The sequence below is a fragment of the Bradysia coprophila genome, unplaced genomic scaffold (genome assembly GCF_014529535.1).
Source record: "Bradysia coprophila strain Holo2 unplaced genomic scaffold, BU_Bcop_v1 contig_297, whole genome shotgun sequence".
Classification (NCBI taxonomy): Eukaryota; Metazoa; Arthropoda; class Insecta; order Diptera; family Sciaridae; genus Bradysia; species Bradysia coprophila.
This window is the reverse complement of record NW_023503555.1, coordinates 8,968,910-8,988,343: the sequence shown is the minus strand read 5'-3', so window position 1 is coordinate 8,988,343 and position 19,434 is coordinate 8,968,910. Positions and strand designations below refer to the sequence as shown.

Here is a 19,434-nt window from a genome sequence, read left to right as displayed (position 1 = left end):
ACAGATTAGATAGCCGTCGAAAAATATCGAAGTCGGATTACAATCGCTAAACCGAACTGGTGTGCATACGTTATTTTGCACCAGCTGGTCCCATTTGGAATTGTATGTGACCAGCTGATGCAAAATAACGTATGCACACCAGTTCGGTTTAGCGATTGTATTTGTATTTTGGATACTATACACGAAGTGTCGCAGAATCAATTGGTACTGTATGGACTCACCAAGAAACTAATAGACCTGAGTTTTATATTGAATTTATAAAAGAAAATCGTTAAACGAGGGTATTTTGAGTGAAAAAGAACTTTCTTAAAGAAAATCCTCAAAGGATTTTGTGGGGTTCGAAGAGATTTTTTTGTCAATTTCATGCTTTTTTGCACAAATTTTCAGGATTTTCTTTGATGTTCAAAAAAACAATTAATGGTAAGGATGATTTTCAACAAATTTGAGTTTTTTTTATCATAAGATTTCCATTTGAGTGAAAAGGCATCTTCTATGTTTATATGCCCCTCGGCTTTAAATATACCAATCAGATTCTGTATTAACGAAATTTAAATCCGGTCGGCTCCCCGACTATCAATAACATGAGATTTATTTATAAAAATCGCTCGTATTAAATTACAAATTGGTCATCAGAATTAATCAGCACTGCCATGTATGTCTCGTCGCAATGTATCGCAATTAATTCACTGGCTGTGAGAAAAAAATATTTTTTTTTCGATCGAAAATATAAATATTGAACGAATTTCGAGTTGTAAATGGTAGGTAAAAAAATTGATTGTTGTGATTTAGTTGTCACAACGTTAAACCTGTTGGCTGGTTGTTGGACGGAATGACGCACAATGTTTGATCAAGCAATTAATAATATTTTTTAATTGGAATAGTTACACTGTGTAAACTAGGCTTGACATCAGGACACATTGCTAAATAACATTTCAACAAAATAATTGAAAAATTACACGAAAATGTGTAATAGTGTCAGTGTACATTTGAGTTTATTTGAAAAAAATTTTGCTCTGAAAATTTTTCAGAAAAATTGTGAAAAATAAAGTATTTTGTTCGAAAACAAATGCCTGAGGGTGAATAAAAAGCCAACGAAGAACGTAGCGGTGCATATGAATGAAAATTTTCGCAGAAAAGATCGTACAAAATTGGTGAAAAACAGAGATGCAAAAGCGCCTCTCCCACCCTGCTCGTGAAATAAGGAGTCCAAAGAAAACCCTAAGAAACTGAAGAATGCCACTGCCCACAATGTAATTGAGCCCTTGAAAATGAAAATGTAAGAAATCCTTGAGAAACATTTGTAAGTATAGACTGGCCTGAAATTGATGTACGTTGGACAAATGTGAGTACAAATATGTTTTGAGTATATTAGACACGGAATGGGGCTGTAAAGGGGCCGCAGAGTGTGAACGTTACGTAAAAGGGTGAATCTAATTTTGTCTCGCGAAATAAGTGTAACTGGTACGTGAAAGGGCGAATCAGGTTTGACTTCGAACCTTATGAGAGCGTGAATCTGCTCCTGTCTCGCGAAATGAGTGTAACTGGTACGTGAAAGGGCGAATCTGGTTTGACGTCGATCTTTACGTAAAGTAGTGAATCAGCTTTTGTCTCGCGGGATGAATGAGTGTGACTGGTACGTGAAAGGGCAAATCTAACTTTGCTTCGTTGTTGCCTCTATGCTTCTGAATTATTCCATGACCCGGATCAGTTGAACAGAGGGCTTTGAGTGAACGTGGTCTGACGGTGTGAATCTTCGCTTGACTCGCCAATAAGTGCGAATGTTGCGTAAAAGGGCGTAAGTATGTCTGACTTTAATGTTATCTCTCTTCTTTCACGCCCTAATGGTTTATTGGAGGAAGCTTTTTTGAAGAATACGAAAGTCAAAAGAATGATTACCACCAACACATGAAAATTGTCCTATGATGAAATACCGACGAGTCTGAATGTACAGGTAGTAAAGGTGTAATACATGATTGGTATATATATCGCAGCACCTAGAGGTGTGCGCCGAGCGAAAATTCTCGGCGGCGGCTAGTCGAGTGTAGTGGTTCCGGCGGCGGCCAGCCATAACAGGTTTTTATCGGCGGCTCGGCTCAGCCGCAGCGCGCCGATCCATTTAATAGGGAATTTAAATTGTCTTTTTTTAGTGATTAGTGACTACGAGTGAATTAAGTAATTTTGCATTTTCTGTTTTCTTGTCGAACCTGAATATCCTCCCATCAGTTACTTATAAAGACTCATATTCTCATTCGCAAAAACGCATTGGGAGTGATTTTCCTGAAAGTCCGTGTGCCGAAATCGAAAGTATTTTAATCGCGGTTATATTGATTGACAGATCTTGTTTCCTAGAAGCACTTTTCTTACAAAAATTTCACCAGTTACACGCAAGGCTGTATACTTTGTTGAGGTCATGCAGATGCAGATACGCGGGTTACACACCACATTTCATACAAAGAATTTACGACGTCATACAAATTCAATTTTGGTGAATTTGTTTGTGTGGAAAAAATGTGGTCCAGCGTATCTAATAAAATGGCGATCTGTGTGACCTCCCCAAAGTATACAGCCTTGGTTACACGAGCGTACAGTGTCGTTTGGGGTGTCATTAGAATGGTAATCACATGTACTATTGAGCCGAATTGGGTTTAAAATTCATCGTCACTGAAATATGTGCAGTTGAAGTTTTCAATCGAAAAAGACTGAGAACTTACACTGTTCTTACAGGGTTTGGTTTCTAGGGTCGAAGTCCTTTCTTGGTACAACTACAAAATTCCACTAGAAAATTGCGTCCGATTTCGGTAGCCAGGTAGCCTGTTTTTCAAAAGAATCCCTCTGCCTTCCGTAGTCAAAAATTGTTTTTAGGAAGACCATCGCGCAGTAGCTCTACAAGTGAGAGCCCTTTCAGAACAAAACATAATCTATGAATTTCATAGTATGAAACCTCCGATAGGTATACGTAAAAAACAGTCTCTTATTAAGAAAATCAGAAATGTCTTGAGAGTGATAGCTTTTTAAATAATTAAAATCTGTTAATAGATTGTGCAGCTGATAATTCTAACATTTAATGAAATTTAAAAAATTTTCAAGCCGACGAAAAACATCGGCGGCGGTCGGCGGCTGGCTGAAGTTTTTGAATCAGCGGCGGCGTCTTCATTTACTCGGCTCAGCCGCGCCGCCGGCTGAAAACTCGGCGGCGCACACCTCTAGCAGCACCTACAGGTAAATGGTCAGATAACTGAACGTACAGGTAAATAATTGTGACGAGTACCCAGGTAATTGGACGATGAAATTGATAATTACAACAAAATTTGTAGCTAGTCCGATCACTTTGTCGAGCGACGGTGATTGTTGTTAGGTTAAGTTACAACATACCTCGAGTGGCGATCCAGCGCTGTTCACTGTAAACGTGATTTGTTAAAATACAATGCACGCTTACTATGAACCGGAGAGTAAAAAGGGGGATCCAAGTGGATAACTCCCACTGTCAGTGGTTCAACGTTCAAACTCTACTGGGTATGTGCACAGGCACCAGCTCTTGATATGTCACGGTCACGGTCACGGTCACGGTCCCATAGTTTGTCGTACTTAGTTTTCGCAATGCACAGAGCGGAAATTGTTGATTTTTTCCACGTAATTTTGATGGCATAAAAAGTTTTTTTGTTTCGGTTTGTTTTCGTTCCATTAATGCTCTTGATGCTCGTACTGCAAACACTTACAAAATATTAAATCAGCACACCTTGAATGAATAATTAATCAATTTTATCCCAAAATGACTGTGAGTGTGTTTACTTGATGTAGGTCAGGTAAACAGTTCGCACTTTATGGGTGTTGTTTGCACACAATGCTCGAATTTATTGTATATAATATAGAGTGTTATGACAACAAAAACGAAAATTATGAATGCGTCGACGCTGAAATAACTCAGTGCAAGTGTTAAAACGTAAATTAAATGAAGATTTTTGTTTGTCAAGAAATTGTCCGCGAAAATTTTGCATTTCGCAACTATATACCACAATGTTAATACACGTTGGTATATCTTGTGTTACGACATTACTTAAAATTTTGCTACTTTAGCAAATTTGGGGATCTTAGCTTCAAAACTGAATGTGATGAAGCATGAATAATCAACACATGCCTTCATAGTATCCGACAACTGCACTTCCGAATCTCAATTTTACGCATCGATCCAACTTCAAAGAGCTTTCAACAAAATCCAATGAAAGTTTTAAGCCATTACGAAATTCTAGACACTAGAATCCTCCCATCACCTCACGAAGGGTTTACATTTTTCAGGCAATGTTTTCATTTTCAATATACTCTAGACACTCATTTACAACATGACTCAAACAAGCTTATTTTGCGTTTCAAATTCCAGCCGAATGCGTAGATTACATTGAGAGGTATAATGCCGTTAAGGAAGTGATTCTTATATAGTAGCACAACAGGGAAATGTAAAGGAAATTCTAAATGGCCGAATTGGTGCCATTTGAATAGGCATTTCATTTTATCGCTTATGTGTATCGACACAGGTCAGTTATACTACCACACTTTGTCAGGGCATTATGACATTGATATACTTTATTTACATGAAAATGTTTAGTGAATTATAAGAAAAATGATATAAAGTATGGTGAGAGCACCAGTAGTCTGACACCTATTGATTAACTTATTTTTGAGTAAAAGAAAAAAATGTGTCTGACTCGAGGGGGGGTCACGCACTTCTTCAAATTTAATCCATTTAATACATTTAATCCAAGAAACACATGGGATTAAATGGGTTTAAATCCATTTAATCCTTAGTGCGTCACCCCTCGGTCTGACTACTGGCACATGTCCGAAGACTGTTACCGCTACACTAGTACCAGTCTTTCGCTTAATATTGCCACTGCTTTTATTTAAAATTTTGAAAAAAAAGGTCAAATTATAAAACGTTTCTTTGAGTAGTTGTAGATTCAGTTATTTGTTGCGTGCTTCTGAAGCTTATTTGTTGTCGGATAGTCTTAAGGCTGTTGACGAAATTTTTCGATCAACATTAGAAGCTATTACGAATACTAGAGTAGAAGGTTCATCGTGGGATCAGGCTTCTTTTCCGTTGTCATTTGGGGGTTTGGGTGTTCGAAGAGTTGAGGAGCTAGCAGTACCAGCGTATTTGTCTTCTATTTATTCTTCATCAAATTTATCTAACATGATACTTCAGAAGTTTGGTCTAGAAATTATTGATGAAGAAATTTTAAAATTTATTTCTGAAATTCCAATTGAATTTATTCCAGAAAATGAGGTATTGAGAAAAGAACAAAGAAATTGGGACCTACCTAAGATCAAGCATCAATTTAATGAGATGTTCGAATCTGGTGATCTTAAGACTCGTGCCAGACTACTTGCGTCATCGACTAAAGAATCTTCAAAGTGGCTGCAGGTGGTTCCATCGAGTCAATTGGGATTGTTACTGGATAATAACACCTCTAGAATTGCTGTTGGTCTTCGACTAGGTTCTCAATTATGCGAAGAACATAAATGTGTTTGTGGTGAGATTGTTGCAAAGGATGGTTTACATGGTCTATCATGTGCTAAATGTGCAGAAGGAAAATTCGCTAGACATGACAGTATGAATATGATTTTCTCTCATGGTTTTTCTAGTGCAGGTATTCCTAACATAATACAGCCACCTGGTATCTCACGAGATGATGGTAAAAGACCTGATGGAGTGACTTTGATACCATGGAGTCATGGTAGATCATTGTTGTGGGATGTAACTGTGAGAGATACAATGGCTGCATCCTATATTACCGATTCATCAAAGAAAGCACGGTCAATTGCTGACAGAGCGGAGAGGCATAAACATAATCATTATATGAAATTAAAGCAAAATTATTTATTCACTCCGCTTGCTTTCGAGACATTAGGTTGCATGGGTCCTGAAACGAAGAAATTTGTGGACAAATTGGGATCATTAATGAAAAAGGCAACTGGTGAGGTTAGATCAAAGGACTATCTTTTGCAACGAATTTCAATCGCTATCCAACGTGGAAACGCTGCCTGTATTTTGGGCACATTAGGGAAAAGCAGGATAGATGATTTTTATTTATTGTAAATTTAATTTTAGAAAAGATCGCTTTTTTACTGGCTGCGTCATTATTGTGAGCAGTCTTTTTTTGCGCATTTTCCTTTAATAAATAATTTAGTATTTCGGTGCATACTTTCGTAAAATGACCGGAATAAGTACAGAAAACTCACTGTGAAATTCGTCGAAAATGCCAAAATTCCATCTGAAGGGATTGTATGGAGCAAATGAAAAGAATGGAGATCCATTATCAGTTGCTGCACTTCCACGATCATTAAATGTGGCTTGCTGGGCCTCTAACGGTACAACGATGACCTCAGCGTCTTCGTCCAGATTGGAACCTGGAAAATAAATTTTTTAATTAATATTGGTCGCCAGGGCATGTTATTCTTTACATTTTGTAAAGAGCAATCGTGTCACGGTGCAGTATTTTGTTTTGTTTGATTCAAAATCTTGTACTTCATTTGTCTTAACATAGATTTCGTTATATAAGACAACACCCAGCTAGTGTTCATTGCTGCGCTTACTTTTCTTTTCGTTATCTGTAAAGGCTACAGTTCAAGGTTTTAGTCCAGGTGGGACTGTTTGTACCTCTAACTCGAGTAAATTTTTTCATGATTTTTTGTTTCAAAGGAAATTAAGGCTGCAGAGCCATATGGCCTCAACAATTAACAAAATTATTACATACACCCCTCGTGCGGGTCCCTTTTTACGTTTTCGCATTCATTTACCGTACAAATTCATTTAATAACTGTGATTGTTTTGCGTTCTATTTTGAAATGCACAAAAGGCGCACACAATATGCACATCACCATTGTTTATGAATACAAACAAAATGTTCATCTCTCGATTGTTGTTGGTTTTATTTTTCCTCCTAATCATGCCAATTGAATTTACTTTTCATTTCAAATAAAAACCATCATCGACCGACAAGCCATGACATTACAATGTTTATTTCATGAATTTCGGCTTCCGGTTGTAAGTAGTTGTTTCTTCCTCCTGTACAATATTCGGTTTGTTGTTTATGGAATATTGAAATTGAATATTATGACCACAATTGAGTTGAATTTGTGAGTTATAATTAGTTGCTGGACATATGCAGCACGTAAATAAATGGTCTGGGTCGTATTATGGTTATTAAATCAGAAACCGTAGTGTGGTTTATAAATGAAATTTATCTTTTTTATAATCACTGCCGCTTCATTAAATTTTCACAGACGGCAATCATGTCACCAATTTGGGTTTTGGATCTGCTGAGACCTAAAAATATTGTAGCTGCGGTCGGCTCACCATCATATAAGTAATTGAGGACTGACTCAAAATTTTAGATCTCACTCTTCGTAGAAATCAAGAAAAATTTCCGAAATTCGCGAAAATCGAAAACATTTCTCTAAATAAATTCAATTTTCTTGATTTTCTCAAATCTAAGGAAATTTATCAAAATCCAAAAATTTTGTTGATTCCGAGAAAATTCAGGAAAATTGAAAATATTAAAGAAAATTCGAGGAAATAAAAAAAAAACGTTTCTCCAAGACTTACAGTGGTTGGGAGAGAAATCCAGGTAATTTACGGTTCAACATTTAAAAATTGTTTCCTTCAGAGTTCGACAATGCTAGACTTCACCAAAGCAATTAATTGAACTAATCTGACTGATCTCATTACACTCTTAGAAATTTCAATAATGCCAGTGCAGTCTAGAGTGAAGCTAAAAGCTAGACGGACTGCAATGTCATCGATTATCCACAGTAACGACAAAATTAGGTGTTTAACACTAGCAACAGTCGTCTTATATAGCAAAAAGCATGTCTAAACAACAGAAGAGAAAGATTTATGTTCAAAGGTTTAGCTCATAATCTGCTCAACTAATCAAGTAAGAGATTCGACAAGAATTGTAATGAAGGCATGGACTCGACCAACTTTATCTCGTGGCGTTGTGAAACTTTTACCATTTTCTTTTTTAGTAAACTAATATTCATTAATGATTTGTTTGGACCACCGGCTTAACGTGACTTCCGTACCACTCCTCGAAGTATGTAAATACGCTCTGAGGAAACTTAGTTAGGACCTTTAGGATTACCAATGCGATAGAATTGCTAGAAAAATTCCATGTGGAATTGTCTGACAGGGGAATCGAAGCCGGATCATTTCGATACAAGGCTAGTTACTTAACCACAGAGTCATATCATCCAATGTATTTTAAGATAAATAGTGGAAATTGCTTATCTGAGATAAGTTATCTTTGGGCAATTTACCCTTTATAGCAAGCGATTTCATAAACAGAACAGTCTTGAAAGGTCTCGAAAGAATTCTGCTTTGAAGACTTGTGGTCCCGGAACGGTTTTTCAAGTATTGCTACGGAGGTAGATGCAGAGAAAACATTAATTTCCACGAAATGTGAAAGTTTTCAGTCACACATCAGGGAAAAAAGTTTATGGAAGTCGGTTAAGGGAATCTTGCGCTGGGAACTGGGAAAAAATCGAAATTATAAATTTCCAGTAAGATTCCAGTCAAACTGACCACCCTACTGTAAATCTTGTACTTCACTTAATTTTACAACATGTTTGTTTTCAATTTATACTTTGAGGAGGTCACGCAGATCGCCATTTTATTAGATACGCGGGAACACATCTTTTCCATACAAATAAATTCACCAAAATTGAATTTGAATGGCGTGGTGAATTTTTTGTATGAAACGTGGTGTGTAACCCGCGTATCTGCATCTGCGTGACCTCCCCAAAGTATACAGCCTTGGTTTGTTTTTGCTAAAAAAACAACAACAACACAAGTCAAAGCAACACCCTCTCCAGCAAACAAGTTAGGAAAATTAGTGTGATAAAACCGTACAGTGTATATGAAGTATGTGAAGTGGTTTCCTTTTTCGGTATTTTGCCTTTTATCACCATTGTCCAAAAGTGAATATTTGTGTTTGAAAAGCCCTTTTATGGTTGTGCGGTAATATTTGTGATTTTTGTGATCTCGATAGTGCGTTAAAAAAAGAACGCGACGCGGCAACTCCATCACTAAACATTTCAGTGTCATATTTGTCAAAGTAACGGGGTATTTTGACTGTGTCAAAACGAAGTTTATTTGCTAGAGAGAGTATTGGTCAAAGTCGACTGATTTTCTTATCGATATAGCAGGTAACTAGTCATACAATTTTGTCTTGCTATCGGTTCGGATAAACAAATTTCTCACTCATTGAAGAATTCCGTTTAGAATATTAGCTTTGCCAAATCCAAAATGACGATATTAACTTCAACATTCCCTACATGTTTCAGACAGTTGGTCTACCTACTATACAACATATCTGTAGATAAATGTTTCAAATTTATCTTTTACTTCATTGTTAAATTACAATTTTGACCAATTCCATTCCACATTTTTGTATTGTACTGAAATTCCTCATATTGTACACATAATGAAACAACACAGACAGTCGGTATAATGTATGTAACGTTACAACATTATTATGATATATCTTTGTCTATTGATGCACTTAATATAGTACGTTCGGTAGATATTATTGTGCGCATTTTAAACATTTTATACATCTACCGACTCATCAGCTACCGACCACAGTAGATAATTGGAAAAAAAATCTGGTTAAAAATAACATGAAATGTTTTTATTTTCTGATTGTGTTCAACTATTCAATCAGTCGAACCCATTATGTGATATTCGTCAATTTATTTTAAAATTATCCAATCAGTTGCAATATTGACTGTGTAATCTTCTGTGACAGTTTAAGCAATTTTTTTACCGGATTTTTTTAATATACCAAAAAATCTGTGCAATAGTTATGGGAGTCGTCATAATTTGAACGCATCATGTCTCGTCTGACTTGAACAGTTTTTTTTTTAAACACACAACCAAATTACTTGAAATTATTTTTTTTTAACAATCTTTCGCATGCAACACTGAAAATAAGCGAAAACCACATTCAATGGCAACAGGTTTTAATTTTTAGGTAGCGGTTGCACTGTCATCAGTGCTGTTGTTTATTATAATGTTAAAAGCATTTTCGAATTGTCGACGCATTTTATTGTTAGATCATAAGAATGAGATACTCGAGATATGGTTTTATTTGACTCGCTCAAACACCGTAGCGCAGCCGCAAGCAAGTTAGATGACAATTTAGTTTTACATTCTTGCGGATTGAAAATCGTACTTTACATGCTACCTGCGTCGAAAACCATACTTTTCATGTTACCAACACTACTTTCGACGGCCTTAGCACGTAAAATGCATTATAAAGTTATGAATAACAATGAAAAGACTCGTTTCGTGTGTTGATTGACCTTAGCTACGCCTCGGATCAACAAAATTCACACTAGAACTCTACTTTTCATCTTTTTATTCCTAGTCCTGTAAAATACTGTTTCCTTGAATTTCATGCCTTCGAGGAAAAATCATGTTTTCATGTGTTTATTGACCTCGGCTTCGCCTCGGATCATCAAAATTTTGCACGGAAACTAGATCCATTTTTATATACTAGTCTTTTACATGCCTTTGCTTTCCGTTGGGCTGAAAGTGGCTTATTACACACCTAGGGAAAACAAGAAAATTTGGTTAGGTTTCAGAAGGAAGTAATAGTTATTTGTGCCACCGAGAATTGAAATACGACTCTTATCAGCACTCTTTTTAGTGTTGTAAAGTGACTTATTTCAGCGGGTGCTGATGTGATATTTCAACACTCAAAGCAGTGTTGTTATGGAATTTGTATGAGTTATTGCAGCATTCGCTTTAGAAAATGCAAAGCAATGTGATCAATCAAATTTGAAGAGTGATTGTTTACTATGAAAATTATGATTTTTTGGGCATTTGTCTATTTCAATTCTCGCTCCGCTCGTAAGGAAAACTTGGGTCTAGTGCTGAAAAAATCAACATTACAATACTTGTAACACAACATACTATTTCCTAACTCATGCTAAAAGGCTTTTTCCATTGCAAAATCCACTGCATAATTCGAGATTAAATTGACATTTCACGTTTGCATGTGTTGATTAACCTCGGCATCGCCTCGGATTATCAAAATTTACACGAAAACTAGACTTTTCAACTTTTTATGCCTTGCTATGTCTATTCGTTATGCGTTTTGTTCAAATTTTGAATTTATTCTGAAATTTGTGTAAGTATCTACGGTGGACGGTTTATTTTAGGCATCTTCGCGAAATTACCTACCGTCCACAACAGATAGATAAATAACTATTCCATTCTAAGCAGCACAATTTTAAATTTTTTCGTAGTTTAATGATGACACAGCTCAATATGCTGAGGATATGATTGTCATAATTAAAATGCTTTGCACTTTGTTTTTTGTTGCTCTATGCGCCTTAACAAGAACTAGAAGCTGTTAGGCTAGTTTGTGTCACTTGCAATTCGGAGCTGGTACAAAGTTAACTAAACAACAGAAAATCAAAAGTGTTGATGATGCCAATCAGTGAAAAACACAGCCTTTCGAGTGATCTGTATCTCCAAAAGAATAGTTGGTAATAAACGCCATATAACATTGGATCTATGTAGTATATGGGCTCACGGCCAAAAAGACTAACGCCTCACCCAACTGCTGCGTTCTTAATTGGTTTTCTGAAAAACTTCTACAAATGGTAAGCGAGATCATTACGGTAGAATCAATGAATCAGCTACTTCCTTTGTTAATGTGTAGCAAAACTCTTTTGACTCAATAAATCTTGTACTTCATTATTTTTAACATCCGTTTTGATATTTAAATAGACATTTGTCCAAGCTGAATGCTTATTTTAGACTTTGTTGTCGTTAACAGACGTATCCACTAGGCATGCTAAAATGAAAAATCAAATAGTTTAAATCGAGGACCCGTATTTTTTCGAATAAAAAAAATCGGGCTGGTAAAAATGTAGCAAGTTTGTATCCATGCAAGAAAAAAATCATGATCAAGGCCCTGATCATCAGACAATTTGTTTTTTCAATTAACATGCCTAGTCCATTATATTCACCTGCCCCCGATTTTTCAAGTTTTGTCCAGACAAAGAATAGATCTCTTTCAGTAAACTTTTATGCTACAATCAACACTGCAGTCATTAAAGGTATTTACTATCGGCAAAATAGTGTGTCATACCACATTGGCGAATTTTTCTAGATTCTTTGTAGCACGACGGGCACGACATAATAAACAATTATACGATAAAACACCTTTCTGATTAAGTGTTTCAGCGAATATAAATTTTCACAGTGTCGACGAATCGAGACCTATATTCGATTTGTTGTAACATAAACAAACGGCAAACCGATGTTCTTTTCCAACACATCTGTTCACTGTTTACCTCTACAATTTTTTTCTTCTTCTCCAAATTGTCTGAATTTAAAACCGAATGATCATCTTCTCAATCGAGTAAATGTTGAATTAGCAGTGCTAACAATAGACGCCAACAATTAACCGACTGCGAATATTGATAAAGATTTTTAATGGAGAAAAAAATATGATTTTTAAAGATCAAGGACGATCACGATATACGTGTGGGTGTGCATAATGTGATTTTATTAATTAGTGTACGTGACTACAACACACCGCAGATTTTAAGATGGAATTATTTATGAAACTGACGTCAATCCGATGCATTTGTTTCTCGTCTTATTTAGGAATCATGACTAAAACCTCCGTAGACAGGTTTTACCAACGTACGTACACACACGTTAAAGCTGGATGAGTCTACGGTTGAAAAATGTGAACGAGAAAATCGGAATTTTAAAGCCAGTAAATTCCTTACAAGAGTTTGATGACAGACCTCTTTTTATTTCAATTGAGCCAACAGTACCATAATCCCAACGACACAAATCCGGTCTTGATTACGCTTAGGTTCGTTCCCCTACAGTATAAATTCTTACCCGATTTTACAGCGAGGAAAAACCAGCAAACGAATTAAAGAACAGTCAACGAGAACCAACGTTAATTCTACATGCATGTAAACGAAACGAGAGTGTTTAGATAGCTCCCATTAACATAAATCTACAAAATCTTTTCCTTAGACCAACCAAAATCTCATAAGCTTCATTTTAGTGCCAGTTTACTTATCGTAATAAACAACGACCGAAACCATTTTGCCCCGCTCCATGGTGTAATCACACACTCTCTGGATATAGCATGGGTGTTTTTGTGTGTTGTGCATGGCATCTTTTTTTCTTTGTACATTTATCTGTATTATTTTCTGGAATCAACAAGTTGACCAAGTCATAAAACTTCTCCAGTCCCACAGCCAATTCCATTTAACATGCACTAATAATAATGATGTGAATGTTAATGTAAAACGCTAGACTCGGAATGTTTAGCATAAAGAACGGTAAATACGGAGGGGGATTGCTAAATTGCTAAGCGTCATGTCATGACAAAATAATAAATAGAAAGAAAAAAAGATGCCAACAACGAAAGAACTCTCTGCTTTCGGTCAATTATTTTATGCAGTTGTGTGACGGAATTGAACTGTTTCTTGCCTCTTTTTGATATCATAATGAGGAAGAATATGACACGCAGGTTTAGAGCGCAAAATAGGCTTTTTCGCACTGATACGAGAAAGTTGTTTTTTGCACTCTAAAGTATTGTCACAAGAGGTTTTAAGACCGAATAATGAACGATAGAATATCTTATCTGCAATTGTTAGTTTGGTCGAAATACTACAAAACAACAAACCTCTGGAACACAGGCCACTGTTCACACTGAAAGACTAAAGTGCAATGCAAATGTTAACGACAACAAAAATTGCTAACATTTAGCACGTCTCAACAGGCAATGGCAGAAACATTATCAATATAAGGTGACTAGTCTTAGCTTTACACATGTTAAGCGAATCATAAGAAAAATGAAACAATTTCTTATTTAGAAAATCCGATATTTTTCTTATGATTCGCTTAACATGTCCATGTGTAAAGCTAAGACTAGTCTCCTTATATTGAGAATGTTTTTGCCATTGCCTGTTGAGACGTGCTAAATGGGAGCGATTTTTGTTGTCGGTTACATTTTCATTGCACTGCCAGTCTCTCATTATTACAAAAGTAGCCGGTCAATATGGTTTGTGTCATATAATGGATGTTTTAGTGTTTTGGCTGAGAAACAGTTTATTCTGTCATAGTATTTTATAAAATGTCGTTGTACAACATGCTGGTAAGTTGTCGTACACGGTGTCTTGTCAACCTCGGTTTCGCCTCGGGTTGACAATCGACATCTAGTGCCTTCATATATGCCTTCAAACGATTTTTCTTCCGTTACATAAATAACAATTAAATGTTCAGTGTGAAAAACTGTTCCATTAACATGAATATTACATTTTTCACATACGTTCCCTCGATAAACACACACTTCCAGCTCACTCAAAATCGGGTTACGATTACGTTTACGTATTTATTTATAACTCATTATACGGCGACACATACACGACATGCTTTTTAATTATTATAATAAGTTGATAAATTGTACTCACTTGGAAATGCAATTACGGCGCAGAATAGGCATACTGCAACGAATAATCCAGAAAAACGTTTCATATTTTCAATTTTGTTGTAGTTTTTTCTTTCTCTTCAAAATACCACTTTAATCACCAGTCTATTGCGAACGTATAAATTGCGGAAAAACTGTGTACCCAAGGTGAGTATACTACACTTAACTCGATTAAAATACACGTTCAGCCGAACACTTAGCGGATCGTTAAATAAAACGTTAAGCGGCTAATTTAACAATAACAATAACACCAAAAATCAAAACAAATTCTTTTTTGTGAAATAATTTTGTTTTCTGTTCACTTGAAATAACTTTTTTCTTTTAAATTATTCGTCGGTCGCGTTGTTGTTAAAACTAAGTGAGTTGATGGAAAACGGTTTAAATATATAGTTGAGTTAAGCCGAACATTTCGTTTCTCTCTTTATTCAGCGCACTCACCTACCGGTCTTCTCATGTGCGCTTTAAGCTCACTATATTTCAGATTAGTACAGTAAATTGTGTTCATTTTGTATTCATGAGAGAGTATTTTATGCAATAATCTATGATAAAATAGCACTATTACAAAAATGTAGTCAACTCTAGTCATCTGTTATTGACAACAATGACCAGAATAAGCAATGAAATCAAGATCGATATGATCTCCTATTAAATATCAGAGAGCATTATAATATCAATGAAGTAGAAGATTTTATGTTAAACACTTTGCTTTAATTGAAAGAAGTAACAGATTTAATGGTAATGTGGGTGATATGCTTGTCGTTTGTTAGACTATTAAAGGAAGAGAGAAAGAGAGATGGCAAAATTGCTCTTCTACGTCTACGTTTCTCGTCGCCATGAACATCTGTACACCTATTAGATATTTGAGGACGCCAGCTTTTTTGGACAAAAACGATAATATCCAACAATAACAATAATTCCCAACAATAATGCCCCGTCAAAAATGGCGACCATTGTGAATGCATTCACAGGGACAAGTAAATTTTCTATTTATTTTTGATTTTTATTCTAAAAGTGCGTCCGGATCTACATTTTATTACTGCAATCCGTAAATCTAATTTGTAGGAAGCTAACGACATTGAGCTGGAAAAAATTGTTTCACTTTACAACACGCTGTACGACGACAAACATTATATGTTCCGCTTGCAGGTTAAGCACGTGTTTGTTGTGTAGTGGATGATGTTTGTCGTCGAACAGCGCGTTGAAAGATGAACAGATTTTTTCCAGTTTAATGTCGTTAGCTTCCAACAAATTAGATCTACGGATTGCGGTAACAAAATATAGATCCGGACGAACTTTTAGAATAAAAATCAAAAATAAATACAAAATATACTTGTCCATGTGTATGCATTCACAATGGTCGCCATTTTTGACGGGGCATTATTGTTGAGAATTATTGTTATTATTGGACATTATCGTTTTTGTCCAAAAAAGCTGGCGTCCTCTATTAAATATTGGATATCACTGTACTACAATATGAAGTTCTGCTATACGCATACAGTCACCGAATGTGAAATGTTGTTCGCATAATAAAATTCGTTGAAATGAGAGAGCACAGATTTTCTGAGAATAATAATAATTTTGGTATGTTCGTCTGTTGGACTGATTTTATTTTAGTTATTTATGCAATCGAGGTGTACTTTATTAGTTCGCAGGCCGTGTGCCATAATATACATCGTGAGCCTAATTAAGTAATTCGCACTGAGATTCATACAACATTTTATGCCACAGAGGCATCTAATGCTTGCAAATTTTGCATATTATGATGCTTAGTGGCATTCAGCATTTTATAATGTATTGAATGGACATAAGACGCTTAACGCAATTAAGATTTCTTTTATTGGAATTTTATTGTTTGGGCATTTATGTCATAGAGTGGCACTTGTTGAATAAAACATCGTTAATGAGAGGCGTGTGGGTGGTTTCTTAGAAGTGAAAAACAAATTTCCGTCGTATTTTTGTTGCTTATCCGATTTTCTTGCTCTTTTTCATCATTAATTTTCGAATCTATTTTTTTTGTCGATTGAGTCGTCGACAATAATGAATTCATTTTTCTCATCAATTTCCATAATAACAATTATGGCAGTACTGGGAAAAACCCTGACAGCTCAAGTGTATGCGGAGAGGATGTGTAATGTTTTACAAGATTCTCGAATTCAAAATCCAATTAATATTCTCCATGGATACATTTCAGCATCTGCAATTCTGTTAAATTAATTGACAATAATCTTGATTGGAATGGTGTGTACTAATCAAGTCAAGTAATAGACAAGTGTAGACTGTGTGTTCGTTGTATAATGGCATCAAATTAACAAGATGAAAATAATAATTTCGCAATTTGATATTCTCACTTCTCGAAATTTGATTTATTTTTTACTTCGTTGTTCATCAGCATAGTGCAATTATTGTGTCGAGTATCGTCAGACCGACGCTCGCCTCGAGGTTAGATGAATGTTAATTTGTCTTAAGAGTCCACGAATGGTTTGGGTTATAGCATTACTATACCTACTACTCTTTGAGACCCGTTCATTCTAATTTTACCATGCCATTTAGTCAGAGAAATGATAACAGCGCAGAATAGTAATTTATGCAACTAGTTGAAAAAAGTGGTAGTTTTATGTCACTAGATGTGATGTTACCAAACGAGCGAAGCGAGACCCTTCGGTCGCCACCCAAATCACGCATGAAAAGATTCAGTTTTCGCAGCGCAGTTGCAGAAATGTTATCATTTCTCTGCATGGTATGAATGACTTGAATAACAAACCTGGTGCCATCTTTGATGCCCTAGGAGCGAAACTAGTATAAGTCGAATACTAGTTCTACCGATAATGATATGTGCGGTCGAGCAGTGCCAAAGCACTACACTCAACTTTCACTTGACTTGAACCGATTCAATCAGCTTTTTTTGGCTTCCAATCTAACATGCTGTACGTGAAGATGCGATCTTTCCAAGAAGGTTCAAATTTTGCGGTTAAGTTTTGAACTCCCACATTCCATTCATGATTGGAAGTGTGTAATGTGTATGTAGTGCACGATCAGATATCTTACGAAGTTAATATATGAAATTGGTGCCAATATTTGTGCTGAAGATTGTGTCTTGTCTTACAAGTTACATTCTCAACTTGTTAGTCACAAAAGAGACATTTAAATTGCCATTTCGTGATTTCAGTCTTCACCAGGCCGACACTCATTCCTTAATTGACTTTAATTTGGATTCTATACGAGGCAAGCTGACCGAGATATAACCTAGTCCTATCAGCCTTGCAGCCCTCCTAGCACACATATCAATTTACATAGCGCTCAGTGCAAAAAATTGGCTTATGTTTCAAAGCGTAATCGTTCGCATGAGCTCTAGTAATAAAAATCGTCAAAGCGCTTCTATCAGTACCGAACTGGTCTTGCTTCCAAATACCATGAGCACCATAAACGGTTTAGTTTTGACACGATTCGTTTTAACCACAAGTCCGTGGCGTGAATACTTTACTTGAGCCTATACTGCCGTAAACCAAGGAAGCTCATAAGTTTCAAACACACCCACGTATAAACTCATTATCATCAAAATTAATTGATTTTTCGAGATAACAAAACTGTGGCTACACAAACCAGAAGCTCAAAATACATTGACCCGACGAATTTCCATAAAATAGCGAAAATATTCCAATAAAAACGTTTTGTTTGCAACATCATCCCATCAAATATTTGCATAATTTTTTCATTAATTTTTCTATCAAACGCACTTCCTTTTTCCCACCTCTATTCGCTTCTAAATCCCATTTTTATACTCTATTCTTCCAGCCTCAGCCATCATCTAATCATACACTTTCACATATTAAATCACCTTTTTTTCTCGACTCATTGCTGTTGCCATGTTGCCCTTGTTACATTTTGTTTGACTTTACCTTTTGGTTATATGTGTGTTTATACCAGACGGTTGATATAATAGAGTCGGTTCGAAGATATATATTACACTCAAGCCGTACGGTATGAATTGCGTTTTCGGGGGGGATACGAATACCTGCTGGAAATTGATCCGAATTTGCCAGGAGCATTTCCATGAATCAATAAGACTTATTTGATTGCGAATGTATTTTTGTTGAGGAGACGTTGTGAAGACGGTACAATGTGATAGTTTGAGCTTATAAAAATTGTTTACTTCGAAAAAATTTTAACCTACGCCATCTGTATCTATACAGTGAAGCTCTGTACTTAAGTACAGTTGTAAAAGCAGTTATTCGCACAAGAACTTCTCCAGTACCATCATTTGTTGCTTCCATTGTAAGTAACAGCACACCACCCATCGTTCTCGCCATGGCAAACATATTTCCACACAATCCCTGAATCTATTACTTCTTTTGTTAGAAGTGATTTCACACAAAATTACGTTTCGCTTTTGTGGAAAAAGTTTGTTTGCAAACTTCGACAAATTCTTCCCACCCGGATAACTTCCCAGATGTATGATTTACAGTTTGGATCGGAAAGGAAAAGTCATTGTGGAGAAGAAAGTTGAGCAAGAAAATTTGTATCAAACTCTTCATCCAGAGGAGCTACAGGGTCAAACATGACACAAAAGGTTGGAATCTCAATGATATTTTACAGGAACTGTATTCCAGAGGTCAAATGAGGAATAATTCTATAATAGGGTTGTCTCCAGCTTCACTTCTTACCGCTCACAGCGCGAGAATTCTAGGATTTTGAGGGAAGTTTTGGATTCTTTTGGTTCCATTCTGGACTTTTGGCTTTATTTTGGTGGTGGTAGGTTGGTTCCTAAAATTCCATGGCCCACCATCTTCAAACGGCTAGAAATGAAGAGACATAATTTTGTGTGTGCAATTTTTCTTGGTACGATGTTTGAGTTCAGCCACAGAAGGCGTCACCATTATCGATGTCGTTTTTGTAAATAAATACACAA

General features: G+C 36.1%; 1 protein-coding gene across 1 annotated transcript in view; it reads right to left on the bottom strand.

The window, feature by feature from the left end:
• LOC119079090 (protein PFC0760c) overlaps positions 1-14,895 on the bottom strand; it is a 31,851-nt gene extending 16,956 nt beyond the window's left edge. The window contains exons 1-2 of the mRNA XM_037186906.1: positions 14,512-14,895; positions 6,235-6,402 (exon numbers count right to left, since the gene is read on the bottom strand). Of these exons, the coding sequence (XP_037042801.1) occupies positions 6,235-6,402; positions 14,512-14,575 (232 nt within the window). The 5' untranslated portion in view covers positions 14,576-14,895. The remainder of the gene's footprint in view (positions 1-6,234; positions 6,403-14,511) is intronic.
• Positions 14,896-19,434: the final 4,539 nt, after the last annotated feature.